Source organism: Quercus lobata, chromosome 5, assembly GCF_001633185.2.
Source record: "Quercus lobata isolate SW786 chromosome 5, ValleyOak3.0 Primary Assembly, whole genome shotgun sequence".
NCBI lineage: Eukaryota > Viridiplantae > Streptophyta > Magnoliopsida > Fagales > Fagaceae > Quercus > Quercus lobata.
The window spans coordinates 43911473-43924798 of record NC_044908.1 but is presented as its reverse complement, the minus strand read 5'-3'; the positions used below and the strand labels follow the sequence as shown (position 1 = coordinate 43924798).

Below are 13326 nucleotides of genomic sequence, written 5' to 3'. Positions count from 1 at the left end.
TAAATTTGATGTATTAATAGATAGTTGGATGATATAAACATGAAGTTTTACAGAAAGTTTTAATAGTATTATTTCGTAGATTATTTTACCGTGGCGAAGAGAGAGTGAAGCACTTACACTTAGCGTTGGCGTAAGTGGATCATATCCAGAGGCGCCTGACGCAAAGCTAACTCCTGTCACCAGCTCCTGAATGCTTAGAGTTGGATCCAAATACGGTGGAATATACTTTTTTATGCCTAAATACGAAGCTGTGACAGACATAACCAAAATATTCCAAAATTAGTGCACAGTTTTAATTGACTTAGTCAAGTTGAGTATTGAAGGTTTGAATTCGGTTAGGCAAGATTAATAAGGCGTTCAAGCTTGACTTGGGCCTATTTCGAGCTCAATTATAAATTGAACTCAAATGTATTGAAAATTCAAGTAATTTGATCTCGGGTTGTGTTATAAATCAAGCCAAAATTAACCTAAATACTGTCTCAAAACAAGTTCAAGCTCAATCTCACAAACAAGCCTATATTCATTTTTAAAAAGTTTAAGTTGATGCAAAAAAGGTCAGAATAAATTGGATCTAAAATATAAAAAATGTAAAAATAATAATTTCCACGTAAATATAGAGCCAAATCGTGCCAGATGCTTTAACAAACTTTATTAACAAAGCATTACACAATTCTCTGCTCATGAGCTTATTCCTTGGACTTGTTTATTCATGAATCCTATATATATATGCTTGTCAGCTTATTTATGAACACAAAGTTTTACTTGTGCTTGGTACGTTTATTAGATAATCCTCAAAATTAGGTTTCACATTGAATTATTTATAAATAAACAAACAGGAAAAAATCTTTCATACACTCAGCGCATGAGATACTCTCATGTAAACATGCTTTAATTTTAGGGAATCGAATATAATCAGTGTTCATGGCCAACTCCCTTAGTTTACAGCCTCATTTTTTCCTGCAATGCATTAGGCAAACAAAAGGAACAAAAACATAAGCAAAGGAGAAGAAAACTATGAAAACTTACCAACAAAGTCAGTGGTAAGCTGGCCATCACTGAACCTTCCTGTGGGTGTATGGTTTGCAAATTCTCTCCCGTAAGGTGGAAAATTTGCCTTAAAAATCGTTCTTATATTGTTATTGTTTCCTGGATCGACCGTGGAGTCACCAAAAACTAACAAAGCTGTGACATTGCTGTTCAAAGCTTGACCTATAGAAGTGAAGCATAACAATTGGAGAATGAAAAGAAGAGGTAGAGAATGTTTATAGAAGAATTCCATATTATCAGAACCTGATGATAGGAGCTAAGCAAAAACTTGCTGATGATCTCCTAAATATGGTGAATAAGGCTGCGATATCTTTCATATTGTAATAGTACGAGGTCATCTAATTGGCTACTTGGCTCGTACCAATTGAATTGTCATGACCAAATATTACCTAGTCGGTGAGGAGAGTTGACTAGTTTTACACTTCTCTATTCTCCTAGGTTGCTGGGGTTTGGGAGCCAAACCTTTCTTGGTTAATTAGTCTTAGATTCTGATCAACTACCCCTACCAACTATGGCCACATAACCTGTTTTTCAGTAATTAATATAGATATTCCATTCTTATAATTTAACAATCAGCATCAATTCTAATTTTATACATAATCAGGCTGACTCAATATATTTTAAAGTTTAAAATGACAAATATTAATTAGTAGAATATTATTATTTATTAACAAAGCTCTGTGAAACCTAACAGTAACAAACAAAATTCATTGTACACCCAAAACAACAAAAGATTAAAAAGATAGAAAGAAAACATAGGACCTTTTTTATTTTTTTGGCTAGGCGGCTGCTTGCCATCTTCCCTTGCCAGCTCCTAACTGTAATAGTTTGTGGGGGAAGTCTGAGTTTAATTAGTAACCGACTTGGTGTAATTTTGAACGTAAATACAAAATAGGACAAAGTCTGTGCATGAAAGATTGATAAATACATATCAAAGTCGGAGATTTTTTTTTCCTTAGAAAAAAAAAAAAAAAAACGGAGAGATTTTATTTTATTATATAAAATATAATTTAATTAAGAATCAAAGGCAAGCTTCCAGAACTTGAGGAGGTAGATTACGATTATTACAAGAAAAATCAGCTTTAATAGCAACAAAAAGTTTGGCAGCGGGAACAGCTAGTAAGTTTATAGATCTTCTAACCCAGCACAACTACTCACAGCTAACAAAAAAAAACTTAATTCAAAAGGATTACTAATAAATGTAGAAATAGACCAGTCAGTTGGCTCTTTCTCTTTAGCCAGAGCTGCTGTAGTTTTGCTACCTTTGCCATGCTCCTCACCAGGGGCGGAGCCAAGGGGGGGCGAGAGGGGGCAACTGCCCCCCTGACTCCTCCTGAAAAGTCCCCTAGATTGTAGCATTTAGGTTCCTTTTTTAAATGCTTTGCCCAACATAGGAAAAAAATTCAAAAAGACAAAATGTCTTGTTATAGAAAAACAATCCTGACATGTAAAAATAAAAAGGGAAAAAGCTGCACAGATCATCCACTTACAATAGTACTATTTATTTTCTCTTTTAAGCTTTTATATTGTCCAAATTTATAGCTTATCACCATATATGACACTTTACTGTTTAACTCAATTTTCTTCTGTTATCCTTCTTCTTATTTTTTATTATTATTTTTGGGGTTTTTTTTTTTCACCGCAATTGATGATGGTGGTCTTAAATTTTACACTCTTTATTATTATTATTTTTATATAGAAAAGATAAACTACCTAATGTCCCAGTACGGTATTGAAATTCTCAAACCTCCACTATCCATTTTTTCTCCTTCTTGACTTTTTAGTTTCCAGTTTTATAGGTTATTGCTATACTTTTTTTACTTTGATTATTAGTGACTATGAAACAGTTTCAAAATATAAATCATTAAATACTGTTGAGCAAATTAAATTTGTTATGAAAAAATAAACTGTAGTTTATACTTGCATTAAATTTTGTATAACAATTATAGTTATTTACAATTGTTTATTTATTAGGTTATTAATATTGATTAGTTTTTTTAAGGTTATTTTAGTTTAATATTGTCTTTAAACCTTGCCCCCCCTAAACTAAAATCCTAACTCCGCCACTGCTCCTCACTATTGATAATTTTTGTTCTAGACTGGAGGCCCAAAACTTGTAAAAGTTAATAGCCCAATGAAGGCTAACCCACTTCTCCAATTTGTACATACATGATGTCATTTTTTATTAGAATAAGCAAAATTGGGCTCGATTTGATAACCCAAAGGAAAGTAACCTAACACAAAGTAAAATGAGTTGACCGATGACCCAGTTTTTATAAATTGTCCTTTTTTTAATTAAAAAAAGATACATTTTATAATTCATTATTTCTTTGTTTAGTTTATTTTTTAGACGACAATGAATTATATGTACATTGTATGCAAAGAAATAATGAATTATAAAGGAGCGGATTTGGACTCGTATGCAAGGTTGGAAGGAGAAGTTATTTTCTCAGGCCGGTAAGGAAATAATGATCAAGGCGGTGGTTCTATGAGTGTATTTCGTCTACCTATTGGTTTGCTCAAGGATATTGAAGTTATGATTAGAAAGTTTTGGTTGGGTTGTTTAGAAAATTCTAGGAAAATTCATTGGGTTTGGTGGGAGACTCTTTGTTCTTCTAAATCGGTTGGAGGCATGGAGTTTAGGGATCTTCAAATGTTTTTTCCATGACAGAAATTCCTTAGTGTATAAGGTTTTCCTGGCTAAATATTTTTAGTCCGGTAATGTCTTTGATGCTAAGGAGTCCCCGAGGTCCTTCATCTGTGGAGGTGGGTAAAGGTTGTAGCATGGCATTTGGAAACTTCGGGTGCCTTAGAAAGTTTGACATTTTTTTATGGAGAGCTGTCCGAGAGGCGCTGCCTACCAAGCTTAATTTGTTCAAGTGGCAAGTGGTGGCTGAAGGTCTTTGCAAGTAGTGTTATGACTCAAATGAAGATAGTATCCATGCTCTGAAGATGTTTTTTGCTTTCTGTGTGGGGAAGTTTCATCCAAGCTGGTGGAGCTCTTCGCCATGGTTGCGTGGAGTATTTGGGAGCATCGGAACAAGGTTCAGGAGAGACAAAAGGTGTGGGGTATTGATGAGGTGTGTCATCAGGCCTCTAATTTGCTAAAGAAGTTCCATGATGTGCATAAAAAGATCTCTCGGATGGTTGCTCGAATTGGGGATACTTGGTGGAAACTACCTGCCTCTGGTTTGTTTAAAGTTAACTTTGACGGGGCTTTGTTTAAGGAGCAGGCTTGTGCAGGTCTTGGGGTGGTTATTAGGGACTCGACGAGGTTGACCATTGGTGCGATGAGCCAGAAAATTAGGCATCCAGGTTTTGTGGACATGATGGAAGCTTTAGCTGCCAGAAAAGCTGTTGTCTTTGCCAAGGAGCTGTGTCTTCAATCCGTGGAGGTGAAGGGTGATTCCTTGTGGGTTATCCAAGCTCTTGTTGCAGCCAAGTCTTCCAGGACTATGTTTGGAAATGTTATTGCTGATATTCATTGTTTAGTGTCTAATATTAATTGTAGTTTTAGTCATGTCAAGAGGGAGGGCAATAAGCTTGCTCATGCCTTTGCCCGTAGAGTAGTTGCATCTGCAGATTTTGATATGTGGTTAGAAGATTTACCACGTGATTTGAAGGATGTTTTTCAGTTATATTTGCTTAAATTAAAATTCCTTACCAGTTTCTCAAAAAATATATATATAAATATATATATATATATATATATATATAATGTGCTCGCCACACCATTTTTAAAAAAAAAAATAAATAAAAAATAAAAACTAAAACAATGAAACACTAAAGCTATCCAAGTAACCAACCACTACCTTACTAAGCATGCAGATGGTAGCGGACTTAAGTTATTTCCTTTCATGCTTCAGTTCTTCTTCTCTCTCACTATTACTATCCAGTTCTAAAGAGTCTCTAATTGTCCAGTTCTCTCTCACAATCACAGATGCGGGTAGTGGCACAACCACAGGGCACCTCCATTTGGCCACGGACCATAGTGAGGGTAATTTTTCATATCTCTCTCTCTCTGTAAACTAATTAATGAAGCTACTTGCCAACTTGAGCTGTTATTTACAAGCATGAAGATTTCTAGTGTTGGATCTACTACTAATATTGAGTAGATTAAGGTTCATTTCATTTTAAATATTTACTTAATTATTCTTATTTATCTAATATGTTACATTTACTTTGTTTTTTTTTTACATGTAACATGAACAGGTGCGCGTAAGAAATATGATAACTTGAAATGGTCAATGACATCAAATTTCTGATATTGAATTTTTGTTTTTTATTTTATAGTTATGATATCATTAGTGAACTTTGAATTTGAATTGTGTAAACTTTGAATATATATATATATATATATATATATATATTTAATTGGTTTTTTTTAGTTTTATTGGTGGATTTGAACCTAAGTGTTGGAATTTGTTAAAAAAATTGTGCCTTTTCTATACCAAGTGTGGTGGTTAGAAGTTTAGTGTTTTGTTTTTGGTAATAATTTGTTGCATGACTTATTAAGTTTGAAATACATACATATATATATATATATATATGTATATTTTTTTTTTTTAAATCACGTAAAAAAAATGAGTCACCTAACTTGACCCGGCCTAACCCATTTGCCTGGCCTAATTTTTATACTATCAAGGACGTAAAAGAGAGAATTATCAAAATCAAACCCTTCGGCCATTATTCCATCAAGCACTTCCAACATGCCCATTAGAAGTCAAATGCACCCAGAGTTTTCAAGTTCTTGCTCAATAACTTTAATTAAATTCCTTCTCATTTGACTTACCCCAAGGAAAAAAAAAAGGTTTATTCTCTTTGATATATTAAAGTCATATCACCGCATCTATGTATTATCTCTTGCTTTGATGTTAAGCACATAAACTTCTTCTTTTGTGTCGTTTTAAATTTTTTCTCTTGTTAATATTTTATGTTGACGCGTGCGGCTTCTAATTAAATTGTATTCCCAGCTATTCAGATTTCGTCATCCAAAACATTCTTGGGCCTCAAGAAATGGCCAGCCTAATAATATGGTTACCAAGCACATTGGTTTACGGTACCTAATTATTTGGGTCGGTTTAATTATATGGGCATAATTTTATTTTATTTTTATTTTTTAATTTCTGTTTTCCATGCATAAAAGGTGGCAATATGGAGTGGTCTAAAATGGAACTGGTTTTCCCTTTGCACCTTTTTACTATGGTGAGCTTCAAACATGTACTAGAAAACCCCCCTTGCCTCCACTTGGTTATTCAAAATATTCTTTCAGCCTAAAAAAGAAAAAGAAAAAGGAAGGCTATTCAAAAAGATGAGGAAAAATTAAAAGAAAATGTTGAAACTTGGAGAAATGTGAACATTTCTTTGAATTAGGATCTATATTTGAACAAGTATTTAAAAAATGCCCTTCTTCTTCTTAAATGTATTTTCAAAGAAACAACAAAGTTCTTAAGGCACATTTGGTACATGTGTTTAAACATATGTTTTCAGTTTTTAAACAATATTACATGTATTTTCACACACTTTTTTACCCACACATATTTCTAAAAAATACAAACAACGTTACTAGAACAACGTTACCACACTTTTTCACACAAGCATTATCCTTGTATAATCAGTAACTTCAACAACTGGTTAGCGCGGTTTACAATTTACACATAAGCACTTATTTTCTGTTATATTTCTGCTAATCCCTTAAATATCTAAATTCTTACAATTTGCCCTTTGCAGTTAATACTATTTTAGGCTACGTTTGGTTCAACGGAAAGTCAATTCTGAGTATAAAATGATTTCAAGGGAAATTGTTTTCCCGTAAGTAAAATGAAATCCGAATGTTTGGTTCTGCAATGGAAAACAGTTCAGAAAACAATTTCCAATGTTTGGTAATATTCTGAAAATATTATTTTCCTACAAATTTTTCACATTTTCTCAGTCATTTTCTTAACTCCCAAACCCAGCCACCATCATCCACCACATAACCAATTAATCTGAAAAATCATAATCAAAATCAAAACCCATTAATCTCAAAATCAATATCAAAACCATCTACCAAAACCCATAATCCACCACCATTGAAACCCACAAACCACCATAGCCAACGATCCACCACCCCTAATTGACCACCATCAACGCTTAAACTCACCCCCAACCCACCACCACTGAAACCCATGAATCACCCCAACCACCAATCTTCCAAAACCCAAGCAAAAATGTTATTTTACAAAAAAAATAATAAATTAATTAATTAATTAAGGCAGAGATGGCATGGGTGGAAGAAGGATGGGTCGATAAGTGAGAGAGAGGATGAAGGTGAAGTAGATGAGAAATTGCCTTCATTGGCAGAGGGGCTTGCAGGCACGACGGTGGGTTTCATGGTTCATTGAAGATGGGTTTGAGCACAACGGAGAAGCTGTGGCTGTGCGATCAGACCGGTGGGGCCGTAGGTCGGGGATTGGATCTGGGCTTCACCGACGATAGCTCTCTCCGTCCTTCGGCTTGGGCTTGGCATGAGTGATGAGAGTGAGTGAGAAGAGAAATTTTCTGAGGATAGTGGAAATGATTTGAAGGTAAAATGAAAGTGTAAAATGATTTACGAGTGTGGGGTTGGTATTTTACAATCAATGGAAATGATTTTCCGTTTGACCAAATTTTCCATGCGCAACCAAACACATGACAGGGTGTAAATTGTTTTCCCCAATCCATTTTTAGTCGAAACAAACGCAGCCTTACTTCCATTATTCTAAGAATACAAAATTATAATATGTATAAAGTCAATTTACAGTCCATTTCAAGCTTAATATTTTATCTCTAAGTTCAATCATAATGACCCAAATATGACCCAAATGATATGACACTAGATATACTGTTAAATTTATAATATTTAATTTGAATTATAAAATGTAAATTCATTTTAAATGCAGAGGATAGTAATAACACACATGGATTGCATATGCCATTAGGCCATAAAGCCATTGGCCACAGTTGCTTTTTTTATTAGGGATAAGAAGAACAATATTATAATATGTATCTGAAGGTGTATACAGGCAGACTTGTGACGAAGGTATGACTAATGAGGTATAGTACAAACATGCCAAAATATATGTGCACCACGCAAAGGCAATTATAAAAATGTAAATTATACTCTAGCCAGCTTTCAATTCTTCTGCTTCTCTGTTTCTTATGTAATTAATCATGAATTGTAGGAAGGTTTTCCAATATGACATACGAAGTACATAGTATCTATACAAATGATTAGACCAACCACACAAGTCAACATGGGAGCCATATAATATACAGCCTGAGCTATTTTCATGGTGTTTTAATCCTAATATCCTCCTTGATTTTAGCAGTCAGTGGATGAAACCACAAGTTTCCAACTGGATTCCCATTGTTGAAAGTAGGATAAAGCATTGCTGAGTCTGAGGTGTTCAAATTACGTGTCTAGCTCTAATGCTTTATATTTCTCAACTCCAAATCTTCCCTCTCCCCTCTTCTATATTTTTATGTGACTTTTGGAGATAAAAGAGTTTGTAATTGGCAATATGGCTGAAAATGGTGAAGATTATGCGGCATCTGGAGCAATGTTAGAGAACGTGTGGGCAAGCTTTATTCGTGGGGATGGAGCAGGTGAAGGAACAAAAGATACATCAGAAATTTCCAATTCCTGGGATGAACTGCCTAGTCTTGATGGGAAAGACAGGTCGATGAAAGTTCTACAACGTTTACCAAGTCTAGGAAGGTGGATATCAATGGGAGCCGAGGCCTGGGAGGAGCTTCTTGATGGTATTAGCCCTGCAAACAATATGCAACAGTCGAGTAATGACAAGCTGGAAAGCAATTCTGCAACAGACTCGTGCTTACCGGAGACTAATGTAAGAGTAGAGAAGGTGGCTACACGTCACTACCGGGGTGTGAGGAGGCGGCCATGGGGAAAGTATGCTGCAGAGATTAGAGACTCCACAAGAAAAGGCGCTCGAGTTTGGCTTGGGACTTTCAACACAGCTGAGGAAGCTGCTCTGGCTTATGACAAGGCTGCTTTGAGAATTAGAGGCCACAAGGCGTATCTTAACTTCCCACTTGAGACGGTTGCCAAGGCTTTAGGAATTGATGTGAACAACTCTTCTATAACTTCTCATCTAGATGAAAAAGAAACATTTCTTGGTTGCAGTGAGAAAGTTTGTAATCCTCGAAAGAGAGTGTTGAGAGAGTGGGAACAAGATGTTGATATGATGATCGAACAGCCTGCTTTGAAAAGAATGGCAGGGAATGAATTTGATGTTGTTGAGTTTCAGGACCTGGGGAGTGATTTCCTGGACAGTTTGCTGTCTTCTTTTTGACAAATAATTCACAGGATGAGTTACCCATAGAAAAATGATTGAGGCAAGTAAAAGATCAATATACTTAATTAGTTGAATTTATGTAAAACAGTGTTGTGATTGTAAATGCATATCTAGATGACATTCTTTGCAATATGGACCATCCATATATATGTATGGAATTGGATGGTCTGGATTATTTGTAGTTAGGCATCCATGCATCTAGTAAAAAGCATTGTTGCACGTAGACAAGCATTATGGATGAGTGAACAGGTCAATACGAAGGATTGATTTATATACATACATAACCTGACTGAATATTTTAAGCTAATATGTATCAATTGACTTTGATCCAAGCGTTTAATTTCCCTATTTAAGAACTCATTAGAGATAAATTTGAAAGAGGAGCAATTAATGCAATAACTGTGAAGTTAGTTGCTCGAACATTAGCATTTTAAGTACTTAGGCTCATTCATAATATCAGCAGAATATAATAAACAGTCCTCGATAAACAGGAAGAGAGATGAATTTAAAATAAATTTAAGTGTTAAGGCAGGTGAAGATACAATCATACAATTCAGTATGTGAGAAGCATTTCTGATTTTACAGAGTAGTCATAGTCCATGCGGGCAACAACACAACAACTGGGAAGCAAAATGAATTTCAATATGTACCTCGATGCCTAATATGTGTCCAAACATCCACACAAGTGATATTACGTTGTTTAAATGAATCACCCTGCAATCATTCTAAGTAGTAACATGATTTGTCAAATAAAAAAAGCTTAAGGTACTAGCTATTTTAATACAAATCCATACAAATTAATATGATTAATGTCACATTCACAACTTAATAAACAAAATTATTGTTATTGTCAATTTTTTTATTTTTGAAGTTGGCATATATTAGTAATATTTAAGATTTATGTAATACAATTGATATTATCCCTAATATCACTCTTTTGACATCTAGCTAGACAAGAGTTTAATCTAGGCACGTATCATTTGATATCCGCATCTACCCAAAGGAATATTTTGACTTGAACTAAGCTTCATGTTGAAATTGATGTACAAGAAGTTATCAACATCATCAAATATTGTCATTGATTATAGGAGGCTAATGAGTGTGTCCCACCATACCTCCATCGAACACACGCTTCTGGTGGCTTACAAATGTACGAGACCCTTTGCAAGGAGGGGATGCAATCAACGAGAAGATTCTGTAATTTATGGGTTCACTCTCTCCTGATGTTGAAATATTTGTTATATTTGTGATGTGTTTAATCCTCACCCTATTCGTGACATAGTTATAGCACACTCTTTAATATAGATCGTCGGCATACGATCACTTATTTCATATGTTAAATGTGGACAACGTGTGAAAAATTATGAAAATTTATTAAAAGTCTTATAGTTCAATTGCTAACATCTCATGGTATTTTTGACGGAGACATCCAAAGTTCAAATTCTTTTTATCCAACTATAAAATTATCAACATAGAAGTATAGTATTCCACAGTCCACATTGACAACCATCATGAAATCAGTGGTGATGGTTTAACTAAAATTTGAGGACAAATTTACCTTATGATTAAAGGCGCATCAATTCTAGAACTTTAGGGCTTTACCAAATTGGTGAAACATCCAGAGTCCAATGGATTCAATATTTTTGGGAGTGAGCTTGTGAAGTGGGTTCTTTAAAAGCACTTTGCGTGATTATCCTTCTTGGACCTCAACCAATTTGGTAGCCTCTCTAATAATATTATAAAGTCAGGAAAGACTTTCAGATTGTGAAGGCATATATAGTAAAGTTAGATGAGTTTGGAATTAAAAGATATAGAGAGTCTCATCAGGAGACCAACTTGATGCCCGTGTCGAAATCATTGAACAAGTTTCAACTGTCCTATTAGTGCTCGATCAGTAGACGACACATTATAGGAAAAGACAGTCATGTTGGTGTAGTTAACACCCATGTTGGTGTAGTTAACAACTGGGTGTAAACAAAACCTATAGTATGCATTAATTTTGGCAAATTGTGAGGGGTCCTAATCAAATTTGAAAACGGCACAAAGAGACAATCTTGATTATTGAATTTATTGATTCGGAATATTATATCGTGTGACATTTATAGCCATCATTTACAACCCTAACTTATAGTCGACGATGGAGATGTTGAATTGTATAGTTCAATCTTATTTTAGACTCTTTTTCACTATTTGGTTTAACAAGCAGAGATCCAACCTTCAAGTACTAGCCAAATGTCTCCGGTCCCTTACATATATATTTATATACAATCTAATACCACTGACAACTCTTTCTCCATTAAAAGTTTTGTTAAATCTTATACATGCCACCTAAAATCAGAGATCAAACAGCCTAGCTTATTCTGTTACCACTCATTGTATGCAAATTTTTATATGTTTGTGCATGTGAGACCAATACTCAGAAAAAATAAATAAATAAAGGACAGAAAATATTCTTAAAAAAAAAAAAAAAGGTCATGGAGGAAGAAAATAACTCCCGCCTTTCATACTCTTCATCATGAGGTGGTATATGATGTGACGGCTATATATAACATCTCATTTATATGGAGGTAATTATATAAGAAAGATTGTTTGTTTGTTTAGACCCTCTTAAACAGATTGTTTAACCTAATATATTAGCCAAGTAATTACTTAGGTTAATTATGAGATCTAGGTTAAACAATGAAAGATCATATCATCCATAGCCGTGGAAAAATAAAGAATACGATGATACAATTATCTAAGAAAACTAATGAAACGAACCGTTTTAAGGTAAAAATCTAAGGAGGATTTGACCTAACTACCCTCAAAGTAAACAAATCCACTAATGAAGAATTAAAGTTTTTACAATAAGATTTAACCCTAAATCTATTGTTATCTCCAGTAGTATCTTACTGATACGACCACATACAAGTTTCGAATTCACAGACTCTTCTCTCTTGGATTTGTTGAAACACAAGCTCCCATGCTTATGACTTTGAGATCCTACTCAAAAGTTTAGCAACACCAACTCTCTAGTTTGTGACTCCAAGAACACCCTTGACGGTTTAAATCTCTAACACCTTTGATGACTAGTGATGGCAGCAACTTCTACAATATTGGATCTTGAGTGTCTTCAAGAAATATTACTGGTAGAAGATATGAGAGAGATTTGGGTACAAAAACCCTAGATCTAAAATTGGAGGCATACGATGCACTCTTTTCTCTCTGAAAACCACAACTAGGGCTAGTTTATAATGTCCTTTAAATACTAAAAAAAAAAAAAACGGATCGCAATTTGGGCTTCAAATGAACAAGTTATGAGTTTTTTATGTTTGCTAATTTTTGCTAATCTGTAACTTCCGATCGATTGAAAAATTCTCTTGATCAATTGAACCAATCTGATTTTAATTTTTTGAACCTGCAACTTGTATATTCTTTGAATTTTGACTTGCAACACTTTGAGTATTGTCTAATATGACTTCATAGACTCTAAAGATTTATATCTAGACAAATTTATATTCATGGTTTGTCAATTGTTCTAAACTTTTAGAACCTAACAAATATGTTATTTATACCAACTATACAAAATAAAAATTCCTTTACCATATTAGCAAAAAAAAAAAAAAAAAATTCCTTTACCATATATACCAGATATGCTAATTATTTATGAGTAAGTGAATAAAAAAGATGTTACCACAAATTTTTAATATAGACCAGAAAAATTGTGACTTGCCTAATGAGTAATGACTCTAAATAAGTCACTTTAGTTAATAAAATATTATAAAATATAAAGAAATTAATGGTTTAGATTTGAACACGGTTTCAGGGGGCCCTTTACTGATTAAAAAAAAAAACAAACAAACCAAACAAACGAAAACAAACAAACATGGAAGTAGGTAGGACTTCGCTTTTGCAAGGGAAATAAGATTCTACTTAGATGGCCAACAGGTTTTATAATGTA

General features: G+C 34.1%; 3 protein-coding genes across 4 annotated transcripts in view; 2 read left to right on the top strand and 1 right to left on the bottom strand.

The window, feature by feature from the left end:
- LOC115992377 (GDSL esterase/lipase At5g45960-like) overlaps positions 1-1366 on the bottom strand; it is a 33380-nt gene extending 32014 nt beyond the window's left edge. For both annotated transcript variants that reach the window (XM_031116560.1, XM_031116561.1), the window contains exons 1-2: positions 1027-1366; positions 118-248 (exon numbers count right to left, since the gene is read on the bottom strand). In XM_031116560.1, the coding sequence (XP_030972420.1) occupies positions 118-248; positions 1027-1279 (384 nt within the window). In that variant the 5' untranslated portion in view covers positions 1280-1366. The remainder of the gene's footprint in view (positions 1-117; positions 249-1026) is intronic.
- Positions 1367-4055: 2689 nt separating this feature from the next.
- On the top strand, positions 4056-5365 carry LOC115990523. Its single transcript, XM_031114350.1, has 2 exons — positions 4056-4642; positions 5341-5365. The coding sequence occupies exons 1-2, from the start codon at positions 4056-4058 to the stop codon at positions 5363-5365; spliced, it is 612 nt and encodes a 203-aa protein (XP_030970210.1).
- Positions 5366-8029: 2664 nt separating this feature from the next.
- On the top strand, positions 8030-9425 carry LOC115988718 (ethylene-responsive transcription factor ERF091). The gene has a single exon (XM_031112329.1). The coding sequence runs from the start codon at positions 8589-8591 to the stop codon at positions 9381-9383; it is 795 nt and encodes a 264-aa protein (XP_030968189.1). The 5' UTR covers positions 8030-8588; the 3' UTR covers positions 9384-9425.
- Positions 9426-13326: the final 3901 nt, after the last annotated feature.

Coding starts and splice junctions, on each gene's coding strand:
- LOC115990523 (XM_031114350.1), top strand. CDS start 4,056: ATGGTTGCGTGGAGTATTTGGGAGCATCGGAACAAGGTTCAGGAGAGA. Junction 4,643..5,340: donor TCTGCAGATTTTGATATGTG/GTTAGAAGATTT, acceptor TTTATTTTATAG/TTATGATATCATTAGTGAAC.
- LOC115988718 (XM_031112329.1), top strand. CDS start 8,589: ATGGCTGAAAATGGTGAAGATTATGCGGCATCTGGAGCAATGTTAGAG.